Source organism: Syngnathus typhle, linkage group LG1, assembly GCF_033458585.1.
Source record: "Syngnathus typhle isolate RoL2023-S1 ecotype Sweden linkage group LG1, RoL_Styp_1.0, whole genome shotgun sequence".
In the NCBI taxonomy this organism is placed as follows: domain Eukaryota; kingdom Metazoa; phylum Chordata; class Actinopteri; order Syngnathiformes; family Syngnathidae; genus Syngnathus; species Syngnathus typhle.
The window spans coordinates 28,046,226-28,073,771 of NC_083738.1; the positions used below are offsets into that span (position 1 = coordinate 28,046,226).

At 47.3% G+C, this 27,546-nt stretch overlaps 4 protein-coding genes across 10 annotated transcripts; 2 read left to right on the forward strand and 2 right to left on the reverse strand.

Annotated features, from left to right (window-relative positions):
* On the forward strand, window positions 1-9,188 carry acap1 (ArfGAP with coiled-coil, ankyrin repeat and PH domains 1). Of its 4 annotated transcripts, none has more exons than XR_009713911.1 (23): window positions 103-444; window positions 1,343-1,400; window positions 1,703-1,822; window positions 1,886-1,939; window positions 2,612-2,670; window positions 2,747-2,930; window positions 2,997-3,041; window positions 3,137-3,232; window positions 4,152-4,226; window positions 4,949-5,061; window positions 5,137-5,188; window positions 5,275-5,375; window positions 5,433-5,544; window positions 5,618-5,808; window positions 5,865-5,934; window positions 5,997-6,091; window positions 6,204-6,394; window positions 6,460-6,507; window positions 6,580-6,755; window positions 6,850-6,959; window positions 7,433-7,543; window positions 7,621-8,300; window positions 8,708-9,188. XR_009713911.1 is itself a non-coding variant. In XM_061274541.1 (23 exons), the coding sequence occupies exons 1-23, from the start codon at window positions 392-394 to the stop codon at window positions 8,803-8,805; spliced, it is 2,274 nt and encodes a 757-aa protein (XP_061130525.1). In that variant the 5' UTR covers window positions 103-391; the 3' UTR covers window positions 8,806-9,188. The 4 variants fall into 4 exon arrangements, 3 of the variants coding, with proteins under 3 accessions (XP_061130535.1, XP_061130516.1, XP_061130525.1); XM_061274541.1 differs by having other exon boundaries at window positions 7,621-7,682; XM_061274551.1 differs by lacking the exons at window positions 103-444; window positions 8,708-9,188 and adding an exon at window positions 1-84 and having other exon boundaries at window positions 7,621-8,231.
* Window positions 9,189-10,142: 954 nt separating this feature from the next.
* Window positions 10,143-13,742, reverse strand: slc16a13 (solute carrier family 16 member 13). Of its 3 annotated transcripts, none has more exons than XM_061279700.1 (7): window positions 13,411-13,742; window positions 12,917-12,988; window positions 12,380-12,622; window positions 12,173-12,316; window positions 11,835-12,097; window positions 11,081-11,612; window positions 10,143-10,784 (listed from the first exon to the last, which is right to left on the reverse strand). In XM_061279700.1, exons 3-7 carry the CDS (start codon window positions 12,609-12,611, stop codon window positions 10,561-10,563), a joined length of 1,395 nt encoding a protein of 464 aa, XP_061135684.1. In that variant the 5' UTR covers window positions 12,612-12,622; window positions 12,917-12,988; window positions 13,411-13,742; the 3' UTR covers window positions 10,143-10,560. The 3 variants fall into 3 exon arrangements, with proteins under 3 accessions (XP_061135684.1, XP_061135669.1, XP_061135679.1); XM_061279685.1 differs by having other exon boundaries at window positions 12,917-13,000; XM_061279695.1 differs by having other exon boundaries at window positions 12,917-13,030.
* An 803-nt stretch (window positions 13,743-14,545) lies between these two features.
* bcl6b (BCL6B transcription repressor) lies at window positions 14,546-18,998 on the reverse strand. Of its 2 annotated transcripts, none has more exons than XM_061279661.1 (12): window positions 18,495-18,998; window positions 18,349-18,422; window positions 17,753-17,945; window positions 17,222-17,440; window positions 16,883-17,005; window positions 16,624-16,813; window positions 16,321-16,490; window positions 16,179-16,258; window positions 15,888-15,986; window positions 15,645-15,775; window positions 15,434-15,571; window positions 14,546-15,358 (listed from the first exon to the last, which is right to left on the reverse strand). In XM_061279661.1, the coding sequence occupies exons 3-12, from the start codon at window positions 17,938-17,940 to the stop codon at window positions 15,218-15,220; spliced, it is 1,479 nt and encodes a 492-aa protein (XP_061135645.1). In that variant the 5' UTR covers window positions 17,941-17,945; window positions 18,349-18,422; window positions 18,495-18,998; the 3' UTR covers window positions 14,546-15,217. The 2 variants fall into 2 exon arrangements, with proteins under 2 accessions (XP_061135645.1, XP_061135654.1); XM_061279670.1 differs by having other exon boundaries at window positions 16,624-16,801; window positions 18,495-18,988.
* Window positions 18,999-20,553: 1,555 nt separating this feature from the next.
* trip6 (thyroid hormone receptor interactor 6) lies at window positions 20,554-26,822 on the forward strand. The gene is made up of 10 exons (XM_061279648.1): window positions 20,554-20,763; window positions 22,294-22,504; window positions 22,905-23,002; window positions 23,092-23,208; window positions 23,279-23,749; window positions 23,890-23,986; window positions 24,050-24,219; window positions 25,194-25,372; window positions 25,451-25,571; window positions 25,815-26,822. The coding sequence occupies exons 2-10, from the start codon at window positions 22,303-22,305 to the stop codon at window positions 25,944-25,946; spliced, it is 1,587 nt and encodes a 528-aa protein (XP_061135632.1). The 5' UTR covers window positions 20,554-20,763; window positions 22,294-22,302; the 3' UTR covers window positions 25,947-26,822.
* Window positions 26,823-27,546: the final 724 nt, after the last annotated feature.

Below are 27,546 nucleotides of genomic sequence, written 5' to 3' on the forward strand. Positions count from 1 at the left end.
GCGCTGTCATGGCTCATCCGAGTCATGTGACTCAATTCCGGAGTGCGTGACGTCAGTCATGTGGCATCAAGGCTCGGCTTGAAAGTACGTGGTTGTTGTTTTTTCTGTGTGTGTTTGCATCTTGTTTGTTATCGCGCACTCTGGGCGGTGTTAGATTTTGCGTGGGAAGAAAAACCCGTTGGCAGACAAGAAAAACACACCCCTATGAGCGCGTGTGTTCCGATGACGCGTCAAACGTCGCTCGAGATCCATCGTGCACGCTAGGCGCACAAATTAAACAAGTCCCAAGAACTGCAGGAAACGAAATGACCAAGTAAACCTTGCCACGACGAAATTGGATTTATTTAATATATACTTTATATTGTTTTTTTGCGTCCAAACGAAGAGGATTATGACTATAAAAGTGGACTTTGAGGAGTGTTTGAAAGATTCCCCACGCTTCAGGTAACAAAAGCAAAAGTCTTGTGATAGCTTAGGTGTGCGTGTATGCACATCTTTTCAATCAAAAGTAAGTTTTTGACTCAAATCGCTTTTCGCTAGGCCCCTAAATATATTTTTGTGACAATTTGGTAGAGTGTCGTGAGATTTTTGTCATGTAATAATAGTACTGTATTTAATAATATGCATGTAAAGCCATAAAGTGGAAGCATATGTCAAGGCAAGTCGTGCTAAATGGTGCTGTTGCAAGTATATAAGAAAGCAAGAGCAGATTTTGGGTGTGCCCTAGGTCTGAGTCAGTCAGTATTGTGCTTTGCAGCTGATCTGGCATCTTTCAAACTTGACCCCCCCCCCCCAGACACACACACACACACACAGTAAGCTCAGAGAAACTTGGAACAGAGGAAGCAGAAAAACAAAGATGCCACGAAAGTTGGACAAAAGTGGCAGTGTGGCCATTTTGTTACTTGAAAAAGTTGTGTTGCCAGGTGACAGTTGAGGTGAACAGGAAGCAAGCCGAGCGCTGCAGGAAGTGTGAAACCGCACCGGCGTTGACACAACAACTAAGCTTTCCCCATTTTGTACTTCTCCTCTTTACAGTATTGTAAAATGTAAATATCGAAACATACGGACGGAAAGAGAATGGAAAGGAATACATCGGTTGCATGATGTATTATAATAAAGCAGAATCAAATGGATATGTGGCATATATGACATGTAGGGTCAAATGTTTATTGAAAAAAGTTTCAGGAAAATTCCCAAAAAGGGGGGGAAAAAGCATATTTCTGGAAAAAAAAAAAACTGGAAAAATGCATACAAAAGTAATGTTGCTAATTAAAAAAATTGCTAATTGCTAATTTAAAAAAAATAAAATTGCCTGTGTGTGTGTGTGCGTGCATTTCAGAGCGGAAATTGAAGCCGTCCAAGCTGATGTGGGTGAACTCGAGACCCGATTAGACAAGGTGAGGTTTGTGTGAATAAAATTGTTACATATTCATTTATTCTATAAATTGAAGTTGTAATATGAGGGAAAAAAAAGTTTGGGGTATTTTAAGAACAAAATCATAGGGCTCAATCTTACACCCTGCCCAGTTCATTTAGACGAGCTGGCTAGACACAATTTTGGTCATTTAGTGGGCGGCGGATCTGCGAGAGGGAGGACTGCGCCGCTGTGAGAGTGGTCACAGTTAACTTTAGTCAAAGCAGCTTCTTGCATTGCCTCTAAATGGGCCACCTGCAGACAAAATGCGCTTTTGTGTGGCAGCTGGTGAAACAATGCCAGGCCATGCTGGAGGCCGGCCGAGTCTACCAGCAGACCAGCAAGAGCTTTGTGACGGGCCTCCAGAGTCTGGGACAGCACTGCTCCGGGGACACCACCATGGAGGTGAGAACCGCGGGCTGATCGGCAACTGTGCAAGTCCAAATCATGTTGTTTTTCTTCTTACAGGAATGCTTGCAGAAATTTTCCCAAAAACTCTCCGTCATCTTGGACGCGCAGGGGGTGAGCGGTTTGTTTCAAATATTTCTTTTTTTGCACGTACAACTGTACACAATTTTTGTAGTCTCGGGTCGAACTCGCCAAAATAGACCCTTTTTTGGACGGCGACTTTAAAATATCACAGTTTTCGCCAGATGTGACATTGGTGCGAAATTTGGTAGGGCTCTGATTAACTACTTTAGGGGGCGCTACAGACCCTTTTTTGTATGACGACTTTAAAATAAAAAATGTTTCACCAGGTGTAATGTTAGTGAAATATTTGGTAGGGCTCTGATAAACCACTCTGGGGGGGCCGCTACACTCTTTTCTTGTATGGCAACTTTAAAATATCCAATTTTTTGCCAGGGGTGACGTGAGAGCAAAATTTGGTAGGGCTCTGATAAACTACTCTACCTTTGAAAATATCAAATTTGGCTTCAGGTGTGACGTTAGTTCAAAATTCGGTTTGCTGCTCGGGCACGAAATACCGTTTTTTTCCATATATAATGCGCCCCCATGTATAATACGCACCCTAAAAATGGCATGTTGATACTGGAAAAAAGCCTGTACCCATGTATAATGCGCACCCCAGATTTTAGGACAATAAATTAGTTACATTTTGCGCATTATACATGGGAAAAAACGGTAGTTAGAAGTCATCTTGGACCATATTCAACATGTACGTTGTCCTTTCAGGAGGTGATTGACATCACGCAGAAGTCGGTCAAGACGAAGCTCCAGACATTTGTCAAAGAGTGAGGAGCTGCTCAATTTCAGCGTGGCGGGCGGGCGGTGGGTTCACTCACCTTCCCAATTTGGCGTTCTCTCCAGAGACGTGCGGCGCTTCAAGGACGCGCGCAAGGAGTTTGAGCGTAGCAGCGAGTCCCTGGAGGGGGCGCTAGCCAGGAACGCTCAGGCGCCTCGCGGGAAGCCTCACGAGGTGGAGGAGGCCAGCGGCGCGCTGCTCAACGCCCGCCGGGCCTTCCGATCGGGCGCCCTCGACTACGTCCTGGAGGTCAGCAAAGACATGGCGACGGGTTTCGAGGCCGCACTTTTGAAGTTTGAAGTCTTTTCCTCGCAGATTAACATCATCGAGGCCAAAAAGAAGACGGAACTGTTGATGGCCGTGAGTGCAACCTGGTCACCTTTTTAAAAATGCGTGCATCACATTTGAGCTCATCCACATTTTGTTGGGCAATTCTTTTTTTTTTCTATTTTTAGATGTTGTCGCTAATGGACGCTCAGGCCCAGCTGTTCCAGAATGGCTACCAGTCCTTGGCAGAACTGGACCATTATCGGCAAAAACTAAGCGAAGAGGTGATTGTGACGATGATTGTTGTTGTTTTTTGGGGAAGAAACAAAACACTATATTCATGCAATATTACAACTTCTTCTCTCTCAAATATTTAAATACTGTATTCATATATACACTACCGTTCAAAGGTTTGGGGTCACAAAATAGTTTGGGTGACCCCAAACTTTTGAACAGTAGTGTATATATTTATTTAGATAATTATTTATAGATTATATATATAATCTTCTGTGTAAAAAATCTTATAATATATATGTATACTTATATTCATAGATTATATATAATTTTATACAAATATAAGATATAATTTTTAATATTTAATTCATAATATTTTATTATAATAATATTTACACTACCGTTCAATATATATGTGTATATATATATATTATAATATAGTATATTATATATATAGGACGATATATTATTACATTTATTTTATTTATTATATATTACATCTAATATCATTCTTAAATATCCAATATGGCTCTTGTAGATCTTTAGATGGAAAATAAGACTTAATAAACAACCTCATTGTCATCAATCTTGAAAGTATGACTTGAAAACATGCGTCTTTAATGTCTTAACATACCAAATTGAACGTAAAAAATAATAATAATAATAATAATTTGACTCTTGTGATATTCCAATTTGAATGTTGGATCTGAAAAGCGGTTCTTGTCATGGCTGCGATGATTTCAAAGGTTTCCTGAGAGCGTTTGCGTGGCACACGACTTGCCAGCGTGACAGGAAAGAGCCAGCAACAACAGGAAATAGTTCACAAGATCACACACTCCGTCCGTCCGTCCGTCCGTCCGTCCGTCTGTCAAAAGACAGGAAATGAACTTGTCGTCATCGGATGCAAGGAGAAGACGAGAATGAGCGTCTTGCCTCCCTCCATCTTGCCTTTTTGCTCTGTTTCAACAGCATCGGCAGTTTGTCCTGAATTCAGCCCGAGAGAAGAGGGACATGGAGCAAAGGCACGCCGCCATCAAGAAAAAGGTTCATTCAAAGCATCGCAACTTCAAATTCAGAACATCTGGACACTTTTTCAACAATTCTCCTAAAAACATTTTTCAACCAATTCAACGTTTTGAAATATTTATACGTAATATATATCTACCGTTCAAAAGTTTGGGGTCACAAAATTGTTTGGGTGACCCCAAACTTTTGAACGGTAGTGTAGATATTATTATAATAAAATATTATGAATTAAATATTATAAATTATATCTTATATTTGTATAAGATTATAAATAATCTATGAATATAAGTATACATATATATTATAAGATTTTTTACACAGAAGATTATATATATAATCTATAAATAATTATGTAAATAAATATATACACTACCGTTCAAAAGTTTGGGGTCACAAAATTGTTTGGGTGACCCCAAACCTTTGAACGGTAGTGTATATCTACTTTTTTCTCCCTTCCACAATTCTCAAAGCATCATTCCAAATTCACGACAACATTTCACAATCAATGGGCACATTTGAACTCGTTCACTGCCATTGACACGTATAGACGTCAAAGTTGTATTTCATCTGGGCTGCCTTTGAAATACAACTTTGACGTCTATACGCGTCAATGGCAGTGAAAGAGTTCGAACGACGTCATTTTTCAATTTCAAGTTCTACGTCCGCTCTTGAGCATATTTTTGCATTCTGGAGTTTCAAAAGGCATCAAATCAGCTAAAAATGGATTCGGGGCTTTCCAGGATGTTTCCTACGACGACTCCATCATGGACTTCAAACCGGACGCCGCCGACGGAGTTGCCATGGAAGGCTACCTCTACAAACGGGCCAGCAACGCCTTCAAGACATGGAACAGGTTTAAAAAAAAAAAGATCTCTTGTGATCTTTTCTTCTTCTCACGTCTCCCTCCTTCCTTCCCTTCCTCCCTCAGGCGTTGGTTCTCCATTCAGAAGAATCAGCTGGTGTATCAGAAGAAATTCAAGGTGAGCAAACAAAGATGAGGCTTGTTGCTTTGGGCGAAAAGGGGAACGCAGCCAAAAGGGGTCTGGGCCGTCTGCTCGTCTCTCAGGACCAGCCCACGGTGGTGGTGGAGGACTTGCGTCTGTGCACGGTCAAGCCCAACGGCGAGAGCGAGCGGCGCTTCTGTTTGGAAGTGGTCTCCCCGTCCAAGTGAGTCCCGCCCGGCGACAACGGCGTCCCCGCCGGCCGACTCTAAGGCGGGCGCAGAAGCTGTCTGTTACAGGCCGACTCGGAGAGGCAGCAGCAGACGTGGATCGGCGCCGTGCAGAACAGCATCGCCTCGGCCTACCACGAGCGCAGGGAGCTCCAACGCAGTCCGGTGAGAATTTGCCGGCGAGACCCGCCTCGTCTCGTCGCCTCCCCTCGTCGACCGTGCGGCCCGTGTCTCGCAGCGGCAGCGCCGTAGCTCGGTGTCGACGGGGAACCCCGCCGACGGCGAAGGGGACGAGGGCTTCAAGGCCTTGGAGGAGGTCCGGGCCATTGGCGGGAACGGCGAGTGCTGCGACTGCGCCGCGCCGGATCCCGACTGGGCTTCCATCAACCTCGGCATCACTCTGTGCATCGTGTGCTCGGGCATACACAGGTATGCAGGCGCCTGGACCCGGGCAGGCCCAGGCGCACCAACTTGCTCTCTTTCAGGAGCCTGGGGGTCCACTTCTCCAAAGTGCGCTCCCTCACGCTGGACTCGTGGGAGCCAGAACTCATTAAGGTAAGGGATTGTCTTCTCGTGTGAGCGGCTTGAGATGACTGAGGTCTCGGTGTGCCTTGCAGCTGATGTGCGAATTGGGCAACGGCGTCATCAACGGCATCTACGAGGCCCGGATTGACCAGATCACCTTGAAGAAGCCCCTCGCTTCCAGTCCCAGGTAGCTTTGGGCAGATTCTAGCTCAGAAGCTTGGAAGTGCAGAAGCAACTCCGCATCTTCTTTGCACTCGTCGTTCCAATCTGCCCCTGACGAGAGCCTTCCCCGACAACAGGGGGGACAAGGAGGCCTGGATCCGCTCCAAATACGTGGACAAGAAGTTCATCCAAAAGCTGCCGGAGACGGGTCAGAACACGTGGCAGAAGCGTCCGAGCGATAAAAGGAACAGGGCGGCCACGCAAGACCGCAGCGCGCAGCGACCGCCGCTCAAACCCAAACCGAGCCGAGCCACCCTGCCGCGATCGGGTAACGCACGACGGAACCGCCGACGAGACGCCTGCCTTGTCACACGTCTTTCTCTCTCCCCTTAGCGTCGAGCCCGATTGAGGTCCAAGAGCACGACATGGGGTCCCGCAGAGGTCGGCGTTCACGCACGTTTAAAAAAAAAAAAACAAGTTCCCGACGCTATCAATATTTGTGTTGTACCTTAGATGCCAATGACGAAGAGGAGGATCTGAGCGGCCTTCATTCCGGGGCGCTGCTGTACCGCGCGGCCGCCCTGCAGAACTTCCCCGTCATGGCCGACGCGTTGGCCCACAGCGCCAACGTCAACTGGGTCAACGCGGCCGAGGAGGCCCGCACGCCGCTGATCCAGGCCGTCTCGGTGGTGAGGGTTCCTCCGGCCCATTGTTGGGAAGCTTTTTTTTTTCTTCCTCTCTTCCTTCCTTCCTTCCCACCTTCCTTCCTTCCTCTCCGAGCAGAATGCTCTGGCGGCGTGCGAATTCCTGCTGCAGAACGGCGCTGACGTCAACCAGGCGGACAGAAATGGGAGAGGTCCGCTTCACCACGCCACCATATTGGGTCACACCGGGTACAAACACTCACACACACACACACGTGTCCCCGTCTGTAATGGAAAGACAACACTTGGCTAATGATGTCCGTTTTTGAAAAGAACGGCTGATGACTATCAGTTATTCGATATTTCTCGCATTGGGTCGATTCTTCTTCTTATCACTTTGTCAGCTCGTATCTTCCAATTAGCATAACAACCGTGAGCATCTTAGCCTTTGCGACCCCACGACCCCAAGTTCAAAAGCATTTTGTACTCTTGCTATATGTTAGCAGACCAACTGTTAGCATATTAGCGAACAGTCTGTTAGCATACTCGCAACAGTCAGTCAAAACTGGAGCGTTGGAAGACATCTTAAAGTAGTTCTCTAGACAAGCCCAGGTTCTTGACGTGTAACGGCTAGCAAGCTAATTCAACGTTTCCACAGGAACGAGCTAGTAGGGCTAATAGTGCTCCATTTCAATTTTATACGGGCTTGTGTGTGAACTCAGGCTGGTGTGCCTCTTCCTGAAACGAGGCGCGGACTACAACGCCAGAGACAAAAGCCAAAAGGACCCCATAACCATCGCCGTGGACAACGCCAACGCCGACATTGTCACTTTGTGAGCATCGGGAAGAAAAATTTGCCCCTTGATGGCGAAAAGGGAAAACTTGCCCGATGCTCTTTTTATCCCCGCAGACTCCGAATCGCCAAGATGAACAGGGAGATGCAGGAGCTGGATGGATCCCTCGGAAAATCAGGTCTCTCCAAGGGGCAGGCGCCGGCTGGGGGCACCGGGGCAGGGAGCGGGCAGGTCCAATCCAGGAAGAGCCTCCAGGCTTTCAAGAACCATATAAGCGGGAGCACAAAATGAGTAGTTCTGACAGAAAGGGGCTTTTGTTTTTTGTTTTTTTTCCTTCACACTGCTTTTGCAGTGTCACCTTTTTTTTTTACTCTGCGTATTTATACTGTTGCAAATGTCATTGGAGATGGCGTGTAAAGGGAACTCCGCCTTCTTAGGCAAAGCGTGAAAATCCAGTTTCTCGCTCAGAATCCATGACGACGGTACACCAAAGAGTCTTCTATGATCACCATTCCTTCTTCCACTTAAGCGTGTGGCTCTTTGAAAGGGCCAAAATGTCAAAACACTGTGAAAATGGAATGAAACAGGAAGCATGCTTACTTTTGTGTTGCAGCCTTTGTGCTCAAGCGTTGTGTTTTTGCTTTGCAGGCTTGCTTCTTGTAACCTGGTTTTGTGTGTGCTTGTTTAAAAACTAAAACAAAGAGACCCTGGCGGTCAGCATTTGTGACTTTGTGTGTCTTTGCACGCTTCTAGTCTCACCCGTTTGTGCAGCGTGCCACCTGCCGTAAACTACCAGGTAAAGTGCATTTGTGCGCATGCGCGCTGCTTCCTACTTGTCCCGCTTCGAGGTCAACCTCAAATAGACGCAAAGTGGGACTTTGAGAGATGACAATTGATCCGTTTGCTATCTGTTTAGCTTTTGGGAAACGTTGCTACCGTCTGAACGCCTGTCTTTAGTCTAAACAAGTTTGCTCGTTGACTTACGGGTGGCTTCCACTTTTTTTCCGGCAACACGCTCTTCTTCTGCGTACATTTCGAGACGGCAGCGTCATCTAGTGGCACTTTACGTTCCTATCCGCAGACTTCATGGGGGCTTATTTATGGATGATTCCTATCAGTCGGCTTCTTGGGGGTTATTTATGTGTTCTTGTACTCTTCGTATTTTTTTTTTGTAATTGGTTTTACCTCTCTTGTGTCGCACAGGTGACGAAACTTACCAGCACATCTTCAGAGACTTCTCGCACATGGCTTCTAACAACCCAGAGAAGCTCAAGCGTCGCAGCACCGACGGCAAATTCTAAAAGAAAAAAATATTTAGGGCAAATGCTTGCTTCTGTCTTGTCGCCAAGGGGTATATTTTGGAATAATTCGATTTGAAAATGTTGAAACTTCTTCGGACAGAATTGTCTCTTGTCCAACAAATGCAGATCAAATAAATGCATTTTATTGTCCTTGCTAGTTTACACTGCGGCGTTGACAAGGTGAACTTGATGGTGAACTTGTCCGTCTGTGATTTATAAGTTTTGATGGCCAAGTACACGCCAGTGGGTGTGCTTTGCGCCCAGGATGCCCTTCAAGTCCTTTGTCGATTGTTTGTTCGATTTCTTTGTATCTTGGCATGTGAAAAAATTGACAATAAAACAGACTTTGCATTTGAAGTCCGAGGCAAAAACAAATCAAGAAAGGCCGTGCACTATTTTCTCAGTATTTTTTTCCAGTCTTAACAGTGCTTGAAATTAAATGGTGACTATGTACTAGCTAGCCGAACTAAGCCAACAAACTGTCAGTTCGAGTCTCTTCCACCAGAGTGCGCGATTTGTCCTCATTTAACTCTCCGTCTTTCCCTCAACGAACGAGATTCATTCCGCGTTCCGACACGTCACACGGCACAAAAGAGGCGTACTTTGCATTCACTTTGTATCTCTTCGCTTGATTTCTTTTTTCTTCTTCTTCACAGTTTAAAGTTTAATCTTAAAATCAGTTTAAAAAACAAAGATGTGATGAGCATTTCTCTTGCTCAGGAACGCTACCGTTTTTTCCATGTATAATGCGCCCCCATGTATAAGACGCACCCTAAAAATGGCATGTTGATGCTGGAAAAAAAGCCTGTACCCATGTATAATACGCACCCAAATTTGGACTCCTACTTAGGTCTGTGAACGTAAAGTTATTTCAGAAAAAAGATCATCTTTGGGAACAACCGGATGTTATTCTGCCCATCAGCATCACTGCGCATGCGCTAGCAAACTCGATAGCGAAGAAATGTTTCGGATTTGCGTAGGCTACATTGTGACAGCAAACGAGCAGGTGATCGAGCGAGTGTCTGATACGAGAGCATTGTGTTTGTATGGAGCGTGTTTGAAGTGAACAGCAGAGAAGAAAGAAAGCGCATCTGTAATGGCGGCCTCCGTATGATATCCAGAGTTTAAACAATAATAAAAAAAAATTTGTACTCATGTATAATGCGCACCCCGGATTTTAGGACAATAAATTAGTTAGATTTTGCGCATTATACATGGAAAAAAACGGTAATCGCACATCACTTTTAAGTCCTACACAAGTATCTTCCAAAATAGTGTCAGCAAAGTTCAGGAAGCCAAAGCAAAGGGGTGCGCGGGTGAATGATCCAACCAAGCACTCAAGTAACCAGCATTTATTATCTTCCTCATAACTACAAAATAAAGACACAATTATTGTCTAAGGCACTTAAGTAACAGCGGTCCTGTACTCCTGAGTGTGAGGGACGTGCGTAAAGCTCATTCTTATGAATATCGTTGGGACTACTTTTTTGGGCACCGGTGGGTGCGTCAATTTAACACCAGTGGAGTATGCTGCTACCATCTTCAATAGATTCCCAGTTTACATGGAATTGGAAAAACATTTCATTTCAATGACAATGTACAAATGTAAATCATTTGCCCTCCTCATGTTCACTCCTGGCAAAAAGTTTGGTCTGAAATCACAGGATGAACTTAAAAAGGCAACAGGATAAGCTTCACTTTGACCTTCTCTAACCCGTATTCTTTTTTTTTTTTGAGGAGTGGCTGTGTGGCCCCTCACTGATTGGAGTCACCGGGCGACTCATTCATCGGCTCAGTCTCCGAGCTGGGACTTTGCGTCTCGGCGTCTGGCACCATTGGCGGCATAACCGGCAGCAGCGGCGGATCCGTGCGGGCGAAGAAGTGGGGCAACGTGGCCATGGTCAGAGTGCTGAGGAGGAAGAAGGCACCCGACACCACGAAGGAGGCCATGTAGTTGCCCGTGATGTCTCGGAGCAGCCCTGGAAGGAAGGGCCAGACAAGGCATGCTTGAGTAACGCAAAAGCGCTATTGGCAAATAACTTTGGGTCAATGTTTGACTACCACAGAGGTTTTTTTTTCTTTGTTTGTTTTTAGGTCATGACATGTCAAACTGACATGGGGAAGCCATACGTTGTAGAATAATTCGATCCACTGCTAACTTTGTAATTGACTCACTTGGTTACACATTTAGCTGAAATGCTACATTCAGTTCGTCAACTGGCAAATAAAAGCGGAGCAAGAAATAGTCGGCTCTATACAGGGTGGTTGCTCCTACCTGACAGAGGTGATCCCAGCAGTCCCGCACAACTCTCGATAAGCTGCAACAGCCCGAGCGCCCCCATCACGCGCTCGGCGCTGACCACCGTCGGCACCACCGTGAAGGCCAGCGAGGTCAGCGCCCCCGAGGAGAAGCCGTAGAAGAGGCTGACGCCCACCAGGGCGGCGTAGGAGCCCCGCATGGAGCTGACTGGCAACAGCATGATGGACAACCCGGCCAGCGTGGTCCAAGCGCTCAGTAGGTGGATGAGGCGGAAGTGGCCCCGGTCCGAGAACCAGCCCGAGGCCACGCGGCCCAGGATGTCGGTCACGCCGGCGGCGGACATGACGAAGGCGGCCTGGTACTCGGAGAAGCCGGCGTGTCGGCTGTGGGCCACCAGGTGGACGTAAGGCACAAAGTAGCCCACGTTGAGGAGGCTGATGGCTAAAGCGTAGGTGACGTAAGGCCTCTCGCACAGCAGCGACAGCTCCAGGTAGGAGGCCACTTGCCGCAAGGCGCCGCCGCATGACTGCCTGCTCTCCGTAGCCGCCTGGAAGACAAGAAAGTCCGGACTTGGAAAACATTTACTCAACCTTGACTTAGACAGCCGAGGCAAATTTGAAAAGATTCTAATTTCAGTCAAAGCAAATATGACAACTTTAGCATGGTTCAACGAAGTTCCCCATTATATGGAGTTCCTTGGTTACCAAGATGCCACAAGATGGCGCCAAAGCAAGACAATAGCGGGCAACTGCTGTGTATTTGACCCCACCTTGACCTTCTCCGGTTTCTTAGGCCGCCGCCGTGGCCGAATGCACGCCCCGCACGGCACGATGTTGAAGCTGAGCCCGCCCAGGATGAGCAAGGCCCCGCGCCAGGCGTACGTCTCCACCAGGAACTGAAAGAGCGGGTTGAAGGTGAACGACGCCAGGCCGATGCTGGAGAAGGCCAGCCCCAGGGCAAGGCTGCGCCGCTGGCGGAAGCTCGCCATGACCGTGGCCACCATGGGTGTGAAAACCAGGCCCCAGCCCAAACCTGTCCAAACAGACAGTATTAGTGCGTGGCCAGTAATCCAGACTTGTATCCTCATGGCCCCGTGCGATGACGTACCAGTCAGGAGGCCCATGGTGAGGTAGAGGTGAAGCAAACAGGTGGCCCGCGAGGCCAGAATCAAGCCCAGCCCAGCCAGGCAGCCTCCCGCCATCACCACCGGCCCCGCGTCGTAGGCTTTGGATAAGGCCGCGCCCAGGGGGCCTGCCACACAACAACACGCTGCCTCACTGCCTAACTTCAGGACCGAGGGTTAGGGTTACGCACTGAAGAACTGCTGCGCCGCCAGACCGGTGGAGGCGATCCACGAGATGGCTTGAGCGCTCTCATCAAAGTACTGCACAAACTCCACAAAAAAGATGCCCAAGCCGCGCATGAGCCCGAACACCAGGCTGGTGCTGACGAAAAGGGCCCCCACCAGCACCCAGCTCCAGCCCCCGTCGGGCTCCTCGGCTTCGCCGCTGCGCCGACTCTCCGCTCCAGGTCGGACGCCGGCCATCGCTGAGGGATCTGGAGACAAAGTATGTCGGCAAATGCTAACAGGTAAAGCGTAATCATTAACTTGCTTTGGCTGGGGCTCCTTAAAACATTGGTGGGTTAATCATGAACAACTTGTAAAAGTTTTTACTGAGGAAGGAAACTAGATTGTGTGACAAGGGGAAAGAAATCACCACCTAAAAAAAAACCCACAACCATCAACTTTCATTTTGGAAAATGATAGCATTCAAGGTACATTGTGATGAAGGATTGGAAATTTCACAAAGTCGCACTTTTCGATGTGCTGTGAAAAAGGAGGTGACCCACCTGCTGAAGGAGGAGTGCACTGCAAAACATGTGGGAGGCACCTGGCTCCTCTTGAAGTGGGCTTCAATGGAGCTGAAGAACACACTTTTTTTTTTCCCAATTAGGATTTGCAAGCTTTTTTAATTGTTTAGGAATATAAACAACAAAAAGATTCGCGTGTATACATCAAGTTTAAAAAATAAATTCATTAAAAAAAAAAAAAAAAATTTACGAAGTCTTGCGCTTTACGCCAACGGAGCACGTCTAAGCATAACCAAAGTCTACGTAAATGACGTGTCGTAACGCATGCGCATTAGCGACAAACTAAATTCCCCGAAAGACGAATTAAAAAATAACGGCACAAACAAGACTAACACACAATTTACTCATCCAACAACACCCCTTGATTGAAAAGAATTATTCTTGTACCGTAGAAGTAGCCGTAAAATGTACATATGTTACGCTCGCGAAGAACCTGTTAAATAGTGCTAACCTGCCAGTAACACTTGACTTACCTCTTGTACTTGGAACCTTCTCTGTATTATCATTCTGGTCATGTTCTCATCGACTTGTTCCGAAGTCGATGAAGTCAAAGCACAGAACCGACCCGGCGGTTCGTGTTCCTCTAGACGCGTGTGTGGGGGGGTGTTGCGAAGGGCTGCCTTTTAAATGCTCAAAAGCACCAACCGGCTTTTCTTTTGGTCAGGTAACAATTTTAAAAATAATGCAATAAATGACGTTTGCCACGGCGTTTAATGACTTCTCGGGGTAATAAAAGACGGGGCAGGTTGAATTTAAAAAGAAAACGTTAAAGTTGATTTGCTGAAGTTGTTGTCAGCTGGGACAGACACGCCCCCACCCCCCCCCCCCCCAACCCGGGTTTGCTTATCGTCATAATTCATGTTGCGTCAGGTGACAGAGGGTGAGAGAGTTCAGGCCCCGCCCCGCTTCGCCCCGCCCCCCAGGAAACACCAGCTATGGCAACAGTGTGAGGGTCAAGCAGGAAACAAGTGGCAGCAATTTTTTCATCGTTTCCATATGGCAGCAGATAGGGATGTGACAGTCATGTGGAACTTTGACATATCGGGAGAATAAGGCCAATTTACTTGATTATGCCCCCCCCCCCCCCCTTAATAGTATCTTGAATTTTGTTTTTATTTTAAAAAATCTGTCCTCTTGATTTAAAATACGACAATGACGTTCCGTGAAAATGAAACAAGTACCGTATTTTCCGGACTATAAGGCGCACCTTCAATGAATGGCCCATTTTAAAACTTAATCCCAACATAAAGCGCACCGGACTATAAAGCGCACCATTAATGCATCATGTCAGATTTTTAATCCAAATCATATCATTTTCCATTTTATCTTTTTTATTTCAACTTCAGATGCAACAAATGACTTTATAATCACAAAATAATGATCCATAGTCTTTTTGATTCATGATTCATAGTCTTCAGCGGGCCACTTATGATTGATTTCATGACACAATGCTTCGGGCCAGTTTGAATTTAGGAATTTAGTCCATATATAAGGCGCACTGGAGTATAAGGCGCACTTTTGAGAAGATTTTAGGTTTTTAGGTGCGCCTTATAGTCCGGAAAATACGGTATGTATTGTGTCAATTCTAAAAAATAAAGAGACATGATATCAAGGCTGCAGTTTAATTGAAATAACACAAAAGCATCTTTGACCTGCAAATGAATCATCCAATAATTCCCGACTCTCTTGGAGACAATTTGTACGGTTATATATCCGCAAAAGTCCTTTGCCCGCTTGGACTTTCTCAAGTGGGTATAGATGCATAAATTATTTCAGAGAGCAGGGCAAGGCGCCAGGCCAGGCCTCTCACGTGCCAAGTTCAATGCAAGAAACAACACAATTGTCATTCAAAGTGCCTTTTAAATGAATGAGCTCAAACGTCCACACGTCAAACTTCCTTCGACCACCTGAAGTGAACCCTCACCATTTTGTGCCTGAACAGACTTTGTCCTTCATTATTTTAGCTTCAAAAATTGGGATTCAAAAATTGCAAAACAATCTTTATGCTTGATTGTCAATGTCTTTGTTTGAAGTTGTCGAATGGTAAGGGTTCACTGAACATACTTTACAAAACCTCTCTTTGGGCAGGACTTCCTCTCAAACTCTTCACAAACTTCCAAACACACTTTCTGTTACACTCTAATCCGACTTTTCTTACCGCTCTACTCTCAAACTCGGCAAGTTTGTCTTTTTACAGACAGCTAAACCACCAACCAATAACGGGCAGTGACAAATATACCGTTCAGAAAAAAATCGTGTCGTTCAGCCTTTTTTTTTTTTTTAGCAGGCCTGCAGAACGGGCGGGTACGGCTCAGTCAGGACCTTGTAGTGGATCTTGGTGTTGGTAACGGCGCCGTGCTTCTGGCGCAGATGAAGGCGCAGCTGGCTTTTGTGGCGGAAGCGGAGCTCGCACTTTTCACACTGGCCGAAAAACACCCAAAATGAACATTTGACCTCGCCTTGAATCATTGCACCCGTTTTTGATTCGGCACTCACCGAGTAAGGTTTTTCTCCGGTGTGGATGCGCAGGTGACTCTTGAGGGTCTGCAGGTGTCGGAAGCGGGTGCCGCACGTGTGACACGGGTACGGCTTCTCACCCGTGTGGATCAGGACGTGCGCCCGCAGGTGAGCCACCTGAACATAACAACAACCTCTTAGCTTTGCGAGCTTAATGCTAATCCGAAGTAGCGGCAATGCGGCGGCTCACCTGAACGAATCGGGCGCCGCAGGTGTCGCAGCGGTACGGCTTCTCGCCCGAGTGGATGCGAGCGTGCGTCTTGAGGTTGGCCGGCCGGTTGAAGCGGGCCCCGCACACGTTGCAGAGGTACGGCTTGTCGCCTGCGGGGTTTCAGTTCAAACGGATTTTCAACCCACATCACGGTGGACTCGCGGTTCTGGTTTCGGAGCAAATTCGAACCACATGGGTCGTCAGGCGACATCCGAGCCTCACCCGAGAGGATGCTTTTGCCTCCTTTAGCGTTGCCCGGGTAACCGTAAGGCGCGTAGGAGCACTCTCGCTTGACGGCGTGATGTTTCTGATGAGTGGTAGCTGTGGAGTGGGAGAGAGAGAAAAACAACCAAGGTGGTGTGAATGTATTTCAGGAAGGAAGGAAGGAAGGAAGGAAGGAAGGAAGGAAGGAAGGAAGGAAGGAAGGAAGGAAGGAAGGAAGGAAGGAAGGAAGGAAGGAAGGAAGGAAGGAAGGAAGGAAGGAAGGAAGGAAGGAAGGAAGGAAGGCGTTACCTGTCCCTTCGTCCACGGAGGCGGGTGACCCGAGGGGAGGGGCTCGGCCAGAACCCTCGTAGCAGGAGGCCCGCCCCTGTCTGGCGAGCAGAGATTGTGAGCAGACGAAGGTCGTGTGTCGCAACGGCGACCTCGTCCTCACCTATCAATCTGACCAGGCACTTCTCCAGGCCACGCCTGTGTCACGGCCGTGGCGTCGCCGCCGCGCGGCTCCTCCTTCACTGAGCTCCCGGCGCAGAGAGGGTTGAGGACAATGTACTTGTATTTTTTCCAGTTGCAGGACTTTGGGTACGCGGTGGTTTTGCTGCCACACTGGGGGGAACACACATAAACAGCCAACGCTTGTTCAAATCTCGCGTGAGTGGAATTGACAGAACGGAGCACTCAAACGACGCGCTTGGGTTTTCCCATTTGATATGTTACGTCGCTTTCCCACTAAACTGACCTCAAGATTTTCCTTGCAGGTTTTGGACTCGGCCGGGGAGCTCGGCTGGCAGCTGGAGCGAGCGGGGCTGTCGGGAGACGGCGGGGGCGACACGAGCTCCTTCTTTAGCTCCTCTGAAGCGGGCCCGCGTGCCGGGAAGGCCCCCGGTGTGAGCGGGCCCTCGGCCTCACCCGGGGCCCTGGAAAAAGTACTGCTTGAAGGTCAGATCCATCAGCCCCCCCCCCCCTAAATAGTTCCCAAATGGGCTACCAGTTCTTACCTGACTTTCTGAGCTGCCTGCGGTCCAAGATGAGGCAGGTGTCCACTTTTAGGGGCCACAGAGGCTACCGACACCCGGGGGTCCAGCTCCAATCGGGCGTGTGTCGTTCTCATCTTTTCCCCGCTAAAAAAATCGAAGCATTTGAGGTTCAAAATGCAGACGAACATTTTCTCATCAGTAGATGAGCTTTGAAAATATCATGGCGCTATATAATGCGCTAAATAAATATCAAATATAGATATAAAATAGAAATTTAAAAAATATATTTATATTATATTGTAACATACAAGTGAAATTGTTTATTTGTTTTATAGTATTTAATTTTTAAAAGATTCTGACCAGTGCAGCCGCATAAAGTCCCGGCAGGTGTCGGCCACGTGGTCCATCTGCAGGTAGGCCGCCGCGGCAAGCACGCCGGGGGCGGTGGCAGGGGTCAGCGGGAGGCGGGACGTGTACATGAAGTCCAGCAGCAGGGCCACGCTGGTGGGCTCCAAGTGGCTCGGGAGGGACACGCTCATGTGCTGCACCGGCCGCGTGTAGAGCGAATAGAAGAACCCGCTGAGGAGGGGAGGGGGGGGAAAAAAAAAAAAGTCAATTCTCCGGTGGAGCTGAGCTGCAGAGCATCAATCAAAAGAAACGCCCACACGAGATAATGCTAAGTTAGAATTGAAAACGCCATTGACATGCTAATGGTTAGCATTGAGAGTTTTTTTCAACACGTTCAGACAAATAATGTAACAGTATTCACAGTCCTTATCCTCAATAACAAAAATAAAAAAACATTCTAACATCTTAATCCATTGTAGTTTTGCGGAACCTTTGCTTATTGGCAACATTTTTCCAAAAACATTTCGTTTTGCGTGCACCCACCTGCAGGCCACCAGCACGGCCGAGTGAGCCCGCAGGCGCGCGTGGCCCACCGCCAGGGTGGCGTCGGTCAAGATGGCGCGGTGCCGCAGCTCGTTCAGGTTGAGCAGCACGTCGCCGCAGTGGCGAGTGAACTCCTTCACGTAGCCGGCGGACGCCCCGTTCCCTTCCGTTGCCGACGCCATCGCCATCCTCTCTGGAAAAAAAGAAGAAAAAATACAATGGGACAAGGCAACAACCGCTGAAAGGAATTTGCGGTACAATTCAACTACCGTAATTTTCGGACTATAAATCGCACCGGAGTATAAATTGCACCAGCCATAAAATGCCCAAAGAAGGGAAAAAAACATATATATGTATACAAGTCGCCCGCCCCACCCAAACTATGAAAAAAACCGCGACTTGTAGTCCGAAAATTACGGTACTATTTCGCTATCACGTGCTCTCCAATCATAGCGTATGTTTTTGTTTGTAAATCTTCCCATATTTAGGTCCATTCAATCTGTGCGTAAAGATGGAGAGGAATTTTACATTTCTGTTTGATAAACACCGATTGTTTTTTTTTTTTTAAATTTTCCTCTCCAAAATAAAATACTTACAGATATGTGCGAGAATAAATAAACACAAGTGTGCCAGACACATGTGTTAGGCGAGACCAGCTCCCTACTCGTACCTGGAAAGAAAAACTCAAATGTAATCTCAATTTTCATTTTGGCCTTTTTTTTTTTGGCTGTCCTCGACTCACCCCGACCAGCAGGGACGAGAACCGAAGTGCCCCCCGCGCAGACCTCAAGCCCTTCGCGCCTCAGGCTCCTCCGCACAAAAGAGAAAGTGGGACCGAGCTCACCTCCACTTCCACTGGCGACAAGACTTCGTGTGGGGGGGGCGGCGGGGAGGACCGCTCTTTATAATGTCGCCCACCCGCCTTCTGCCACTTCCTTCTTCCTCAATGGCCCACGCGCAGGAAAAGGCCTCCTGGCCCAGTATTTTTAGTGGGCTAGTAGTTTATCGAAACCCCCGTCGCGCTGAGCACAGGAAAAGGCTTGTGGTGTCCCGTTTGGAAAACAAAAAAAAAGAAAAAAAATCCAGGAGGATTCGCCGATTGTCTGGAGACAAGCCAGAAAATATCACCGACCATCACGGAAGGGAGGAAGAGAAATATTTATATTGTTGTCCGAATGATCTACCAATTATGAAGTATAGATCCGTTACAAAAACAAGAGATTTCATGTTTACCCTTATAATGCAATTTGTTTGGGGCGCGGTTGGCCATTTTGAAAACAACCGCGCGAGTGTGTCCAACAATTTAAGAGCAACGTTTTTCAAAGTACCATTTAGTGAGGTGCAAGTGTTATGAGGACAAAGAGGAAGGAAGCGAGACAACACCGTCGTCGCTTGGAGATGGGGGACACCTTCCCCTTGATGGTGGAAAACAAACTTGGAGCGAAATGAAGCCAACAGATGTGAAGGAAATCCCCCCCGCCCCCTCCCCTCCGTCCTGCTCCCCCCATCACAACACACACACACTTTTGAATGCATCCTGCAAAGCTGCTGAGAGACATGGATGAAAACGCCTGCGCAGGACATCCGTCAATAATAAAGGAGGCAGGAGACCAGGGAAGAAAAAAGGCGATGAGGGGCCTTCATATAAAAAACTAAACAAAATGGCGGCACGTTACCTCATGCTGGCAGAGTTCCCCGGCTATTTTTCGGACCTTTATTTTGTATTTGTCATGACATCCCTGATGGTGGTGGTGGTGGTGGGGGGGGTCGGGGAAACAGGGATCAAGAAAACAGAGGTGGTCTGGGCCGCTTCCGGCCATTGTGAGAACAACGGATGAGTCCAAGGGGGGTCTTTGAGGAAAAGTGAGACCATTACTAAACGGCTTCTCCAATGGGCGGAAGCCATCCAGTCTGTCCCGTTGGCAAAGCTATGTGTGTGTTGGGGGGGGGGGGACTTCCTCGCCTTCACATATGGGTCAGTATTCTCTAGCCCCAACGTTGACCCGAATCCCCCAAGCCCATGCCAACGTGTTGACAAAAACAAAGACTTCCTATGATTGGCCGTCGGCGTGGACATATAAGGACAAGCGGCTACCGGATGGGGGAGGAAGGGGGGGGGGGGAACGTCTTTCTTTGTCTCGCTTTCTGCCGAGGCCCTGCCAATACGCCAACGAGGCACCAACTTTGATCGCGTAGGACTACAAATCAAAAGATGCACAACCAGACAAAAAGTCCAAATAGTGGGAGAGTTAAATCAGAGAATATCGCAAGAGCAGGTTTTACATTTTCCAGATGACATTTGTAATATGAGATTAATAAATCCTTGAGAGGGGAGGAAAAAAAGCAACATTTTCAGAATCTTACAATTTGTTCCCATTCTTGTGTTGGCTAATACTTGCCAATTTTTGGAGAAAAGATATGAATTTATCCTCATGATGTTCTGACTTCAAAGTCGAAAGTCTGCTTTATTGTCAACGTCTTCACATGCCGAGACACACAAAGAGATCGAAATGACGTTTTCTCTATCCCACGGTGACGAGACATATTACACGATAGACATACAAGTAAACGACGCAATATAAAAAACAGGAAGGCACAAACAATAAATAATAAGAGTAATAATAAATAATAAATAAACCGATAACTTGAAAATATGTTTGATTTAAATCTGTACAACTGAACTCTAAAGCTTTAAGATTCTACGTTGAATCCGGGTAGTGTCCCCTCTTCTAAGTTGGTTTCTATTTTGGGAACTTTTCCCGGTCACGCGCCCACCTCGCAAAGCGGGTGCGAGCACGTCGTTGTACGCTCGCTGACGTCACGCGTCGGGAAGCGTCGCGAGGTGGCTGTGTGTGGCCTCTACTCGAAAGGCCTCCCCCGGAGCCGAACCTAAAGTCGGTTACCGACGCTGGCTGACTGGCTCGCTCGAACCGAAAACAGCCGGCCACAACTTTCCGCTTGCGTGCTTTCATGGGAGCCGCGCACCGATCCGCTCTTCGCCATTTCTGGTGGTGAGCCATCATTCTTTCCTTACTGTTGTTATTGTTTCATTATCGGGTCGTGTGTTGCGAAGTTAGCCGGTTACCAACATCGGCATCATAATGTTTTTTTTTTCCCCTCGCCCATCACTTTAGAGTCGAGTCACATTTCTTTCGTTTGAAATTGTTGTTACATTTTCGGCCGTTTGCACAATCTGTGACAAGAGCGCAACAAACAACTAGCTACACGCCGCTAGCTTAAGCCTTCAAAATAAAAGCATGAGACTAATACATTTCCAAATTGAGCGTCATTTTGCTATACTTGTGGACACGGCCGAGGCAGATACAACGATGCTTGGGATTTTATTTCGGTGGTGCTTCACGCGTGTGTATTGCTTTTTTTCGTGTCATGGAATTTGACTTGAAAAGAAACGGAAGAAACGCCCAAGTTCCCCATTCGCTTGACACCCTGTCGCCCGCTTTTCACCCGTCAAATCGATTTGATTTTGATCTATTCATTGGGACAAAGATTAGATACAGTCAATATTTTTTCCAGGGCGAAGAACTTTGAAACAGCCAAGTGTGCAGAATTTGTGCCCGTATTTTGTTTTTAGTTGGAGTTTTGCACCGTTTATCACATCAAATATACATATATGTAATACAAAACGAAAATATACAAATAGTTATTGGTCACCTTTTTACTGGTCCTTTATAATAGCAATTTAAAGCTTTGACGCTTTTTGTGCTATTTAATATTTTTTTCGGTCTTTCATAACAATGGCTTCAAAGTCAAAGTCTGCTTTATTGTCAACGTCTTCACATGCCGAGACACACAAAGAGATGGAAATTACGTTTTCTCTATCCCACGACGGTGACGAGACATATTACACGATAGACATACAAGTAAACGACGAAATATAAAAAAACAAGAAGGCACAAACAATAAATAATAAGAGTAATAATAAATAATGAATAAACAGATAACAGAACAAATAAAGAGCCAGTGTGCATACAGACAGTAAAAGTACAGGACGCTACACAGAACGGGGAAGCGAGTTTCAAGTTTCAGTCCGAGTTGCGGTATCTTTTTTTTCAAAAATTTTTTATGTGCCACGACGTCATGGTTATAATCCTCTTAGCTATGAGGATTTATGACAGCTCCACGACCTAAATTCTCTCACTCGGCCGAACTGACATGTTCCTTTTCCCCTCCCCTCTTGACTCGAAAACAAAGCAAGTTGTCAAGGATTGTATTGTTTTAAACCAGGTGCTTTCATTACGCAACATTTCCTATTCTGGAAATCCTCGCCGTCCTGGCGTAAACAGCCAAAGACAATAAGCATTGTGGGTGGCAGGCGGCCAGGGTGCGAGCGTTGCAGCTGCGTGCGTGCGCCCAATGTTTTCGGGGGGCCCGCCGCTGGAATTCCCCAAACCTTTCCGACCGGCTGCTGCCTTCCTGCTCCCAAAAGTCTATTGTTTGAGCCGCCGTTGCCACGGGAAACAAAAAAAGCAGCAACGCATCCCTTCCGCTGGACTCGTTGCCCCTTCTGTGTCGATCCTCAGAATCCCGCCATGTCGGGTCCTACCTGGCTGCCACCCCGGACTCTGGATAGTCCCGAGCGAGCCGTCCCCCAGATGGCCCACTCTGCAGGCTCGCCCGCCTACCGGGCCCCCAACAAGAAGGCGGCGCCGGACTTCCGGCCCAAATACAACCCTTATGACCACAACGGAGGAGGGGGCACGGCCACTCGGTACATGGCGACCGGACCCACAGGTGAGACTTTGGTCTTTACGTTTTTGCACAAGCGCCACCCAGAAAAAAAAAAAAACCACGTTGCTCTCTCCCCTTTACATTTTTGTTAGCCACTTCACTTAAATATTGGAAAATCTAAAAAAAGATGTGCTTTTTTTTTCTTCACCACGAGAGGGAGCTCTCATAACACCAGTCGTACCACACTACCATAAGCAGTTTGCTGGAACGTTTCATCTAACGTCGGTCTTCTGAAATATTCTTTTTTGTTTGTTTGCACAATGTGCAGGTTGGAAAATAACTTATTTGTCTTCATGGTCATTATTTATCCAGCCAATCACAGGGCACTCCTAAAAATCTCATTTCAAAATGATGCCCGCATCCCGATTAAAATTCCCTGCGACCGCTCTCTGTTGCGGCAAAGGTGGGCCCGTTCACCATTCTCCCAGCGATGGCTATTTCCTGCCTCCGCACGGGCCCGCCAAGTGGAGCGGCCACGGGGGCGACGGCTATGAGCTGACCGTAGGTGTCCCGTCGAGGTCGCCCGCACCCAATTTTCCACATCGCCCAGCCTTCACGTTGTCTTTTCCAAAACGGGCTCTCCCCTTCAGCGCCGCGGCCCCGACAAGGCTGCCGGCGGCTACCACTCCAAGATTGACGCCGACATCGACTCGCTCACCGCCATGCTGGCCGACCTGGACGGTCTGCCGCAGGACTCGGGCGCGCAAGTACGACACCCGGGCAAAAACGCGCCGCCGTTTTCCCGTCATGTTGACATGGGGGATTTGTTTCCCACAGCTGTACGACAACGTGCCTTACAACAAATACCTCTCGGGGGAACACTACAACGCCGTCGCGCCCCCGAGCCGGACCACCTCGAGCTACCACCCCCAGAGCCAGTACCACCCGTCCCCGTACCAGCAGGACTACTACGCGCCGGCCTCCTCCAAGCCGTACCCGCAGCCCGTGCCGGCGTCCTACACCACGGCCTCCACCCCGAGTGGGCCCAGGTTCAGCGTGCAGGTCAAGACGGCTCAGCCCGTCACCTACTCGCAGACGGGGAGGCAGGCCGACCAGGCCTACGCGCCGCCGCCCCCTTGTCAGCACGCGCCACGCCCGCCGCCCCAGGATTGGTACGCCGCCGCCCCGCCCCCTCAGGAGACGCACAGGGTGAGGGAGGGGGGCCAGGTGGCCTTGTCCAAAAAGGGGATGGAAAATCATCAAATGGGAGCCGCGCACAGTCCCGCTGCTGCTTACCAGTCCGGCAAGGTGAGACCGCTGACACTTGGCCACGTTGGACAAAACCAAATAGTGGGTCAAATTCAAGGGGCCAGTCAAAGAGTAGATTTTCATTGTATCGGCAATCAATAAACCATTTGAAGTAACGTTTTGAATTGAACCCTGCGCAGCATCTAGCATCCTCGACTCGTCCAGAAGAGGAGTTGGATCGCCTCACCAAGAAGCTGGTGTACGATATGAACCACCCGCCCGCCGAGGATTATTTTGGTACGACCCTACGGAAACCCCAGCGAGGGTACCCGCGACCAAAACCTTTGCCCTCCCTTTTAGGGCGCTGCGCTCGCTGCGGCGACAACGTGGTGGGCGACGGCAGCGGCTGCATCGCCATGGAGCAGGTGTTCCACGTGGAGTGTTTCACCTGCATCACCTGCCACGCCCGGCTGCGAGGGCAGCCCTTCTACGCCCTGGACAAGAAGAGCTACTGCGAGACTTGCTACATTGTGAGCGCCGCCGTGCTTGCCTTGATGAAAAGCCCTTTTCAGTTGTCCGCGTTGGCTTGCAGCTCTTCCAACTCCATTAGAATCCCAACGTGGGCCTAACTCAGTGCTTCTCAAATAGTGGGGCGCGCCCCCCTTGGGGGGCGCGGTGCTATTCCTGGGGGGGCGCGTGTGACCCTGGGGAACAGGCTTTTTTTTTGGCAGTACTAGAATAAAGTGTAATTGCGCGTTTACTACAGCAGGGGGCAGTGGCGCTCTCATTGTTACTTCTGTCACGTTTGCGACAGTGCAACATTTTACGACTTACAAGACAAGTTAGGATAGTCACGGTGGGGAGGGGGGGCGCGAATAGTTTTCTTCTTGCTAGGGGGGGGGCGTAACAGAAAATAATTGAGAAGCACTGGCCTAACTAGTAGTGTTCAAAATCATTTTTGCAAACAAAAACAAACCTATTTTTGAGCTTGACAAATAAATACTCCAGATATTTAAAAAAAAATAGAACAAATACGAAATGAATAAATGATTAAACTAATAATTAAATAATAAATACATTACTGGTCATAAATAACAATTATATATTATTATAGTAATTATAAATAAATATAAATTATTATTGTTATAAATAATAGACACTAAATAAATTATTAAACTAATAATTAAATAATAAATGCATTACTGATCATAAATAACAATTATATATTATTATAGTAATTATAAATGAATCTAAATGATTATTGTTATAAATAATAGACACTAAATAAATTATTAAACTAATAATTAAATAATAAATACATTACTGATCATAAATAACAATTATATATCATTATAGTAATTATAAATTAATCTAAATGATTATTATTGTTATAAATAATAGGCACTAAATATCAAAGAAAAAAAAAGAAAACCCCAAATGAACAGAATTCAAACAACAACAGCTTTCTACAGCGACAGTGAACTGAAAGCAATTTTTCCGCCAGAGTACACTGGAGCAATGTTCCAAGTGCTCCAAGCCCATCTTGGACCGCATCCTGCGTGCCATGGGCAAAGCGTACCATCCTCGCTGCTTCACCTGCGTGGTGTGCAACTGCTGCTTGGACGGCGTGCCCTTCACGGTGGACGCCACCTCGCAGATCCACTGCATCGAGGACTTTCACAGGTACCCACGCAAACGCGCGCGCAGTGACCGAGTGCTGCTAACGAAAGCCCCATAACACCCCCCCCCCCCCCCCGACAGGAAGTACGCCCCTCGCTGTTCCGTGTGCGGCGAGCCCATCATGCCCGAGGCGGGTCAGGAGGAGACGGTCAGGATCGTCGCGCTTGACCGAAGCTTTCACGTCAACTGTTACATCTGCGAGGTTAGTTTCATTTAACAATTTGTTTTATTCTTCTAAACTTTATCGTCTTATCTGGGAGGAAATTTCCAAAATGTATTCAGCAACTACTCAATTATTAACTCCTTCGCTGCCAATCCAGTTAATATCTTGGACGTCCATAACCGTCAATGGCACTGAATGAGTGAAAATATTCACGGGACGCAAAACGAAAGAAAGCTGCCGTCGATTTGCCGCGGGACTGACCGTGATCTCCATCATGAGCAGGAATGCGGGCTCCTGCTGTCCTCAGAGGGCGAAGGTCGCGGTTGCTACCCGCTGGACGGTCACATCCTGTGCAAGGGCTGCAGCGCCCGGCGCATCCAGGACCTCTCGGCCAAAATCTCCACCGACTGCTGACCGAGGCGCTGTGGAACACAACATTTTTTTTTTTTTAAACATCACGCAGCTTTAACAAACCCCCATTTGTCATTTTTTTTTGCTAGTCTTTGTCTTGTGTTACTGATCCAAACGAGTGACACGTGAAGCAGTCACGGTCGGTCGGGTACATATTCGGCATTTCATTTCGAACCCGATGATGGATGATGGCTCAATCCGTAACTGCCTCAAAACTCAACAAACTGTGACTTTCTACATTCGAGCAGGCTGCGTCGGCGCCTGGTAGAATTGTAGCTAAAAAAAAAGAATGTCGTCGATTTCACAAGGATTTGGTTTTTGCCATAACGAATGTGACGAGAAAAAAACGTCTTTGGACTGTTACTCAGAACGGTGCAATGAAGTTTGATAGGATTACAAATCGGAACTCGCGTCTGTCTCCCTTGCCGATGTTTCTTTGTGCACCTTTGCGCTCGTTTGTTTATTTGTACATCGCCCCAGACGTGACACGGCAACATGCCGACGCGGCCACAATATAAGCGTACAACATTTCGGCAATAAAAAAAAAACTGTGCCATCAAATTAAATGAACAGATGTATTGTGGCCGCCTGTCATCTGGGGTTCGTTCATTTTTGGAGCCTCGGCAGCTACAGTATTCGTGTACAGTCCGATTGTCGATCCCGCTCTTGTGAAGTGATCTCAGTACCTTTTGTTATTTGCCCGTCTTTAAGTTTGAATGTTAATGTCCACTTGCACAATCAGCCATGTAGCTTTGGCCACGTCCATTTTTTGGCTTTTCATTTTGGTTCTGTTTTGAAACGCTACGAAGTGAAGCTCACGGTACTGCGGCGCGTCCCTTTTGGAGCGAATAAATAAAATATTTTTAAAATAAAGTAAAAGTGTCTTGTGTCTAATTAAGCGCAAAGTTGGACACATTTGTCAAAAGGTTTCATTTGGGTTTCTTCAATCAGGTGGGTTTCTTTAGGAAAAGTGAAGAAATTACCGTTTTTTCCATGTATAATGCGCAAAATTTAACTAATTTATTGTCCTAAAATCTGGGGTGTGCATTATACATGGGTACAAAAAAAAACCCTTTTTTTCTTTTAATCCGGATATGACGCGTAGGCCGCCATTACAGATGCGCTTTCTTCTCTGCTGTTCACTTCAAACACGCTCCATACGAACACAATGCTCTCGTATCAGACAATGCTTGCTCGATCACCTGCTCGTTTGCTGTACCCTACGAAAATCCGAAACATTTCTTCGCTATCGAGTTTGCTAGCGCATGCGCAGTGATACTGACCGGCAGAATAATATCCAGTTGTTCCCAAAGATGATCTTTTTTCTGAAATAATTTTACGTTTACGGACTTAAGTAGGAGTCCAAATTTGGGTGCGTATTATACATGGGTACAGGCTTTTTTCCAGCATCATCATCATGCCATTTTTAGGGTGCGTATTATACATGGGGGCGCATTATACATGGAAAAAAACGGTACACAAACTGTACAACTTGTTTAAAAATAGAGATGGTTTCCTCAAAATAAGCCAACAAAGCTGGCAACAAAAGCTAGCACACCCCTAAATAAATACCATCTCTCACTAATACGCACGCCATTAAGAA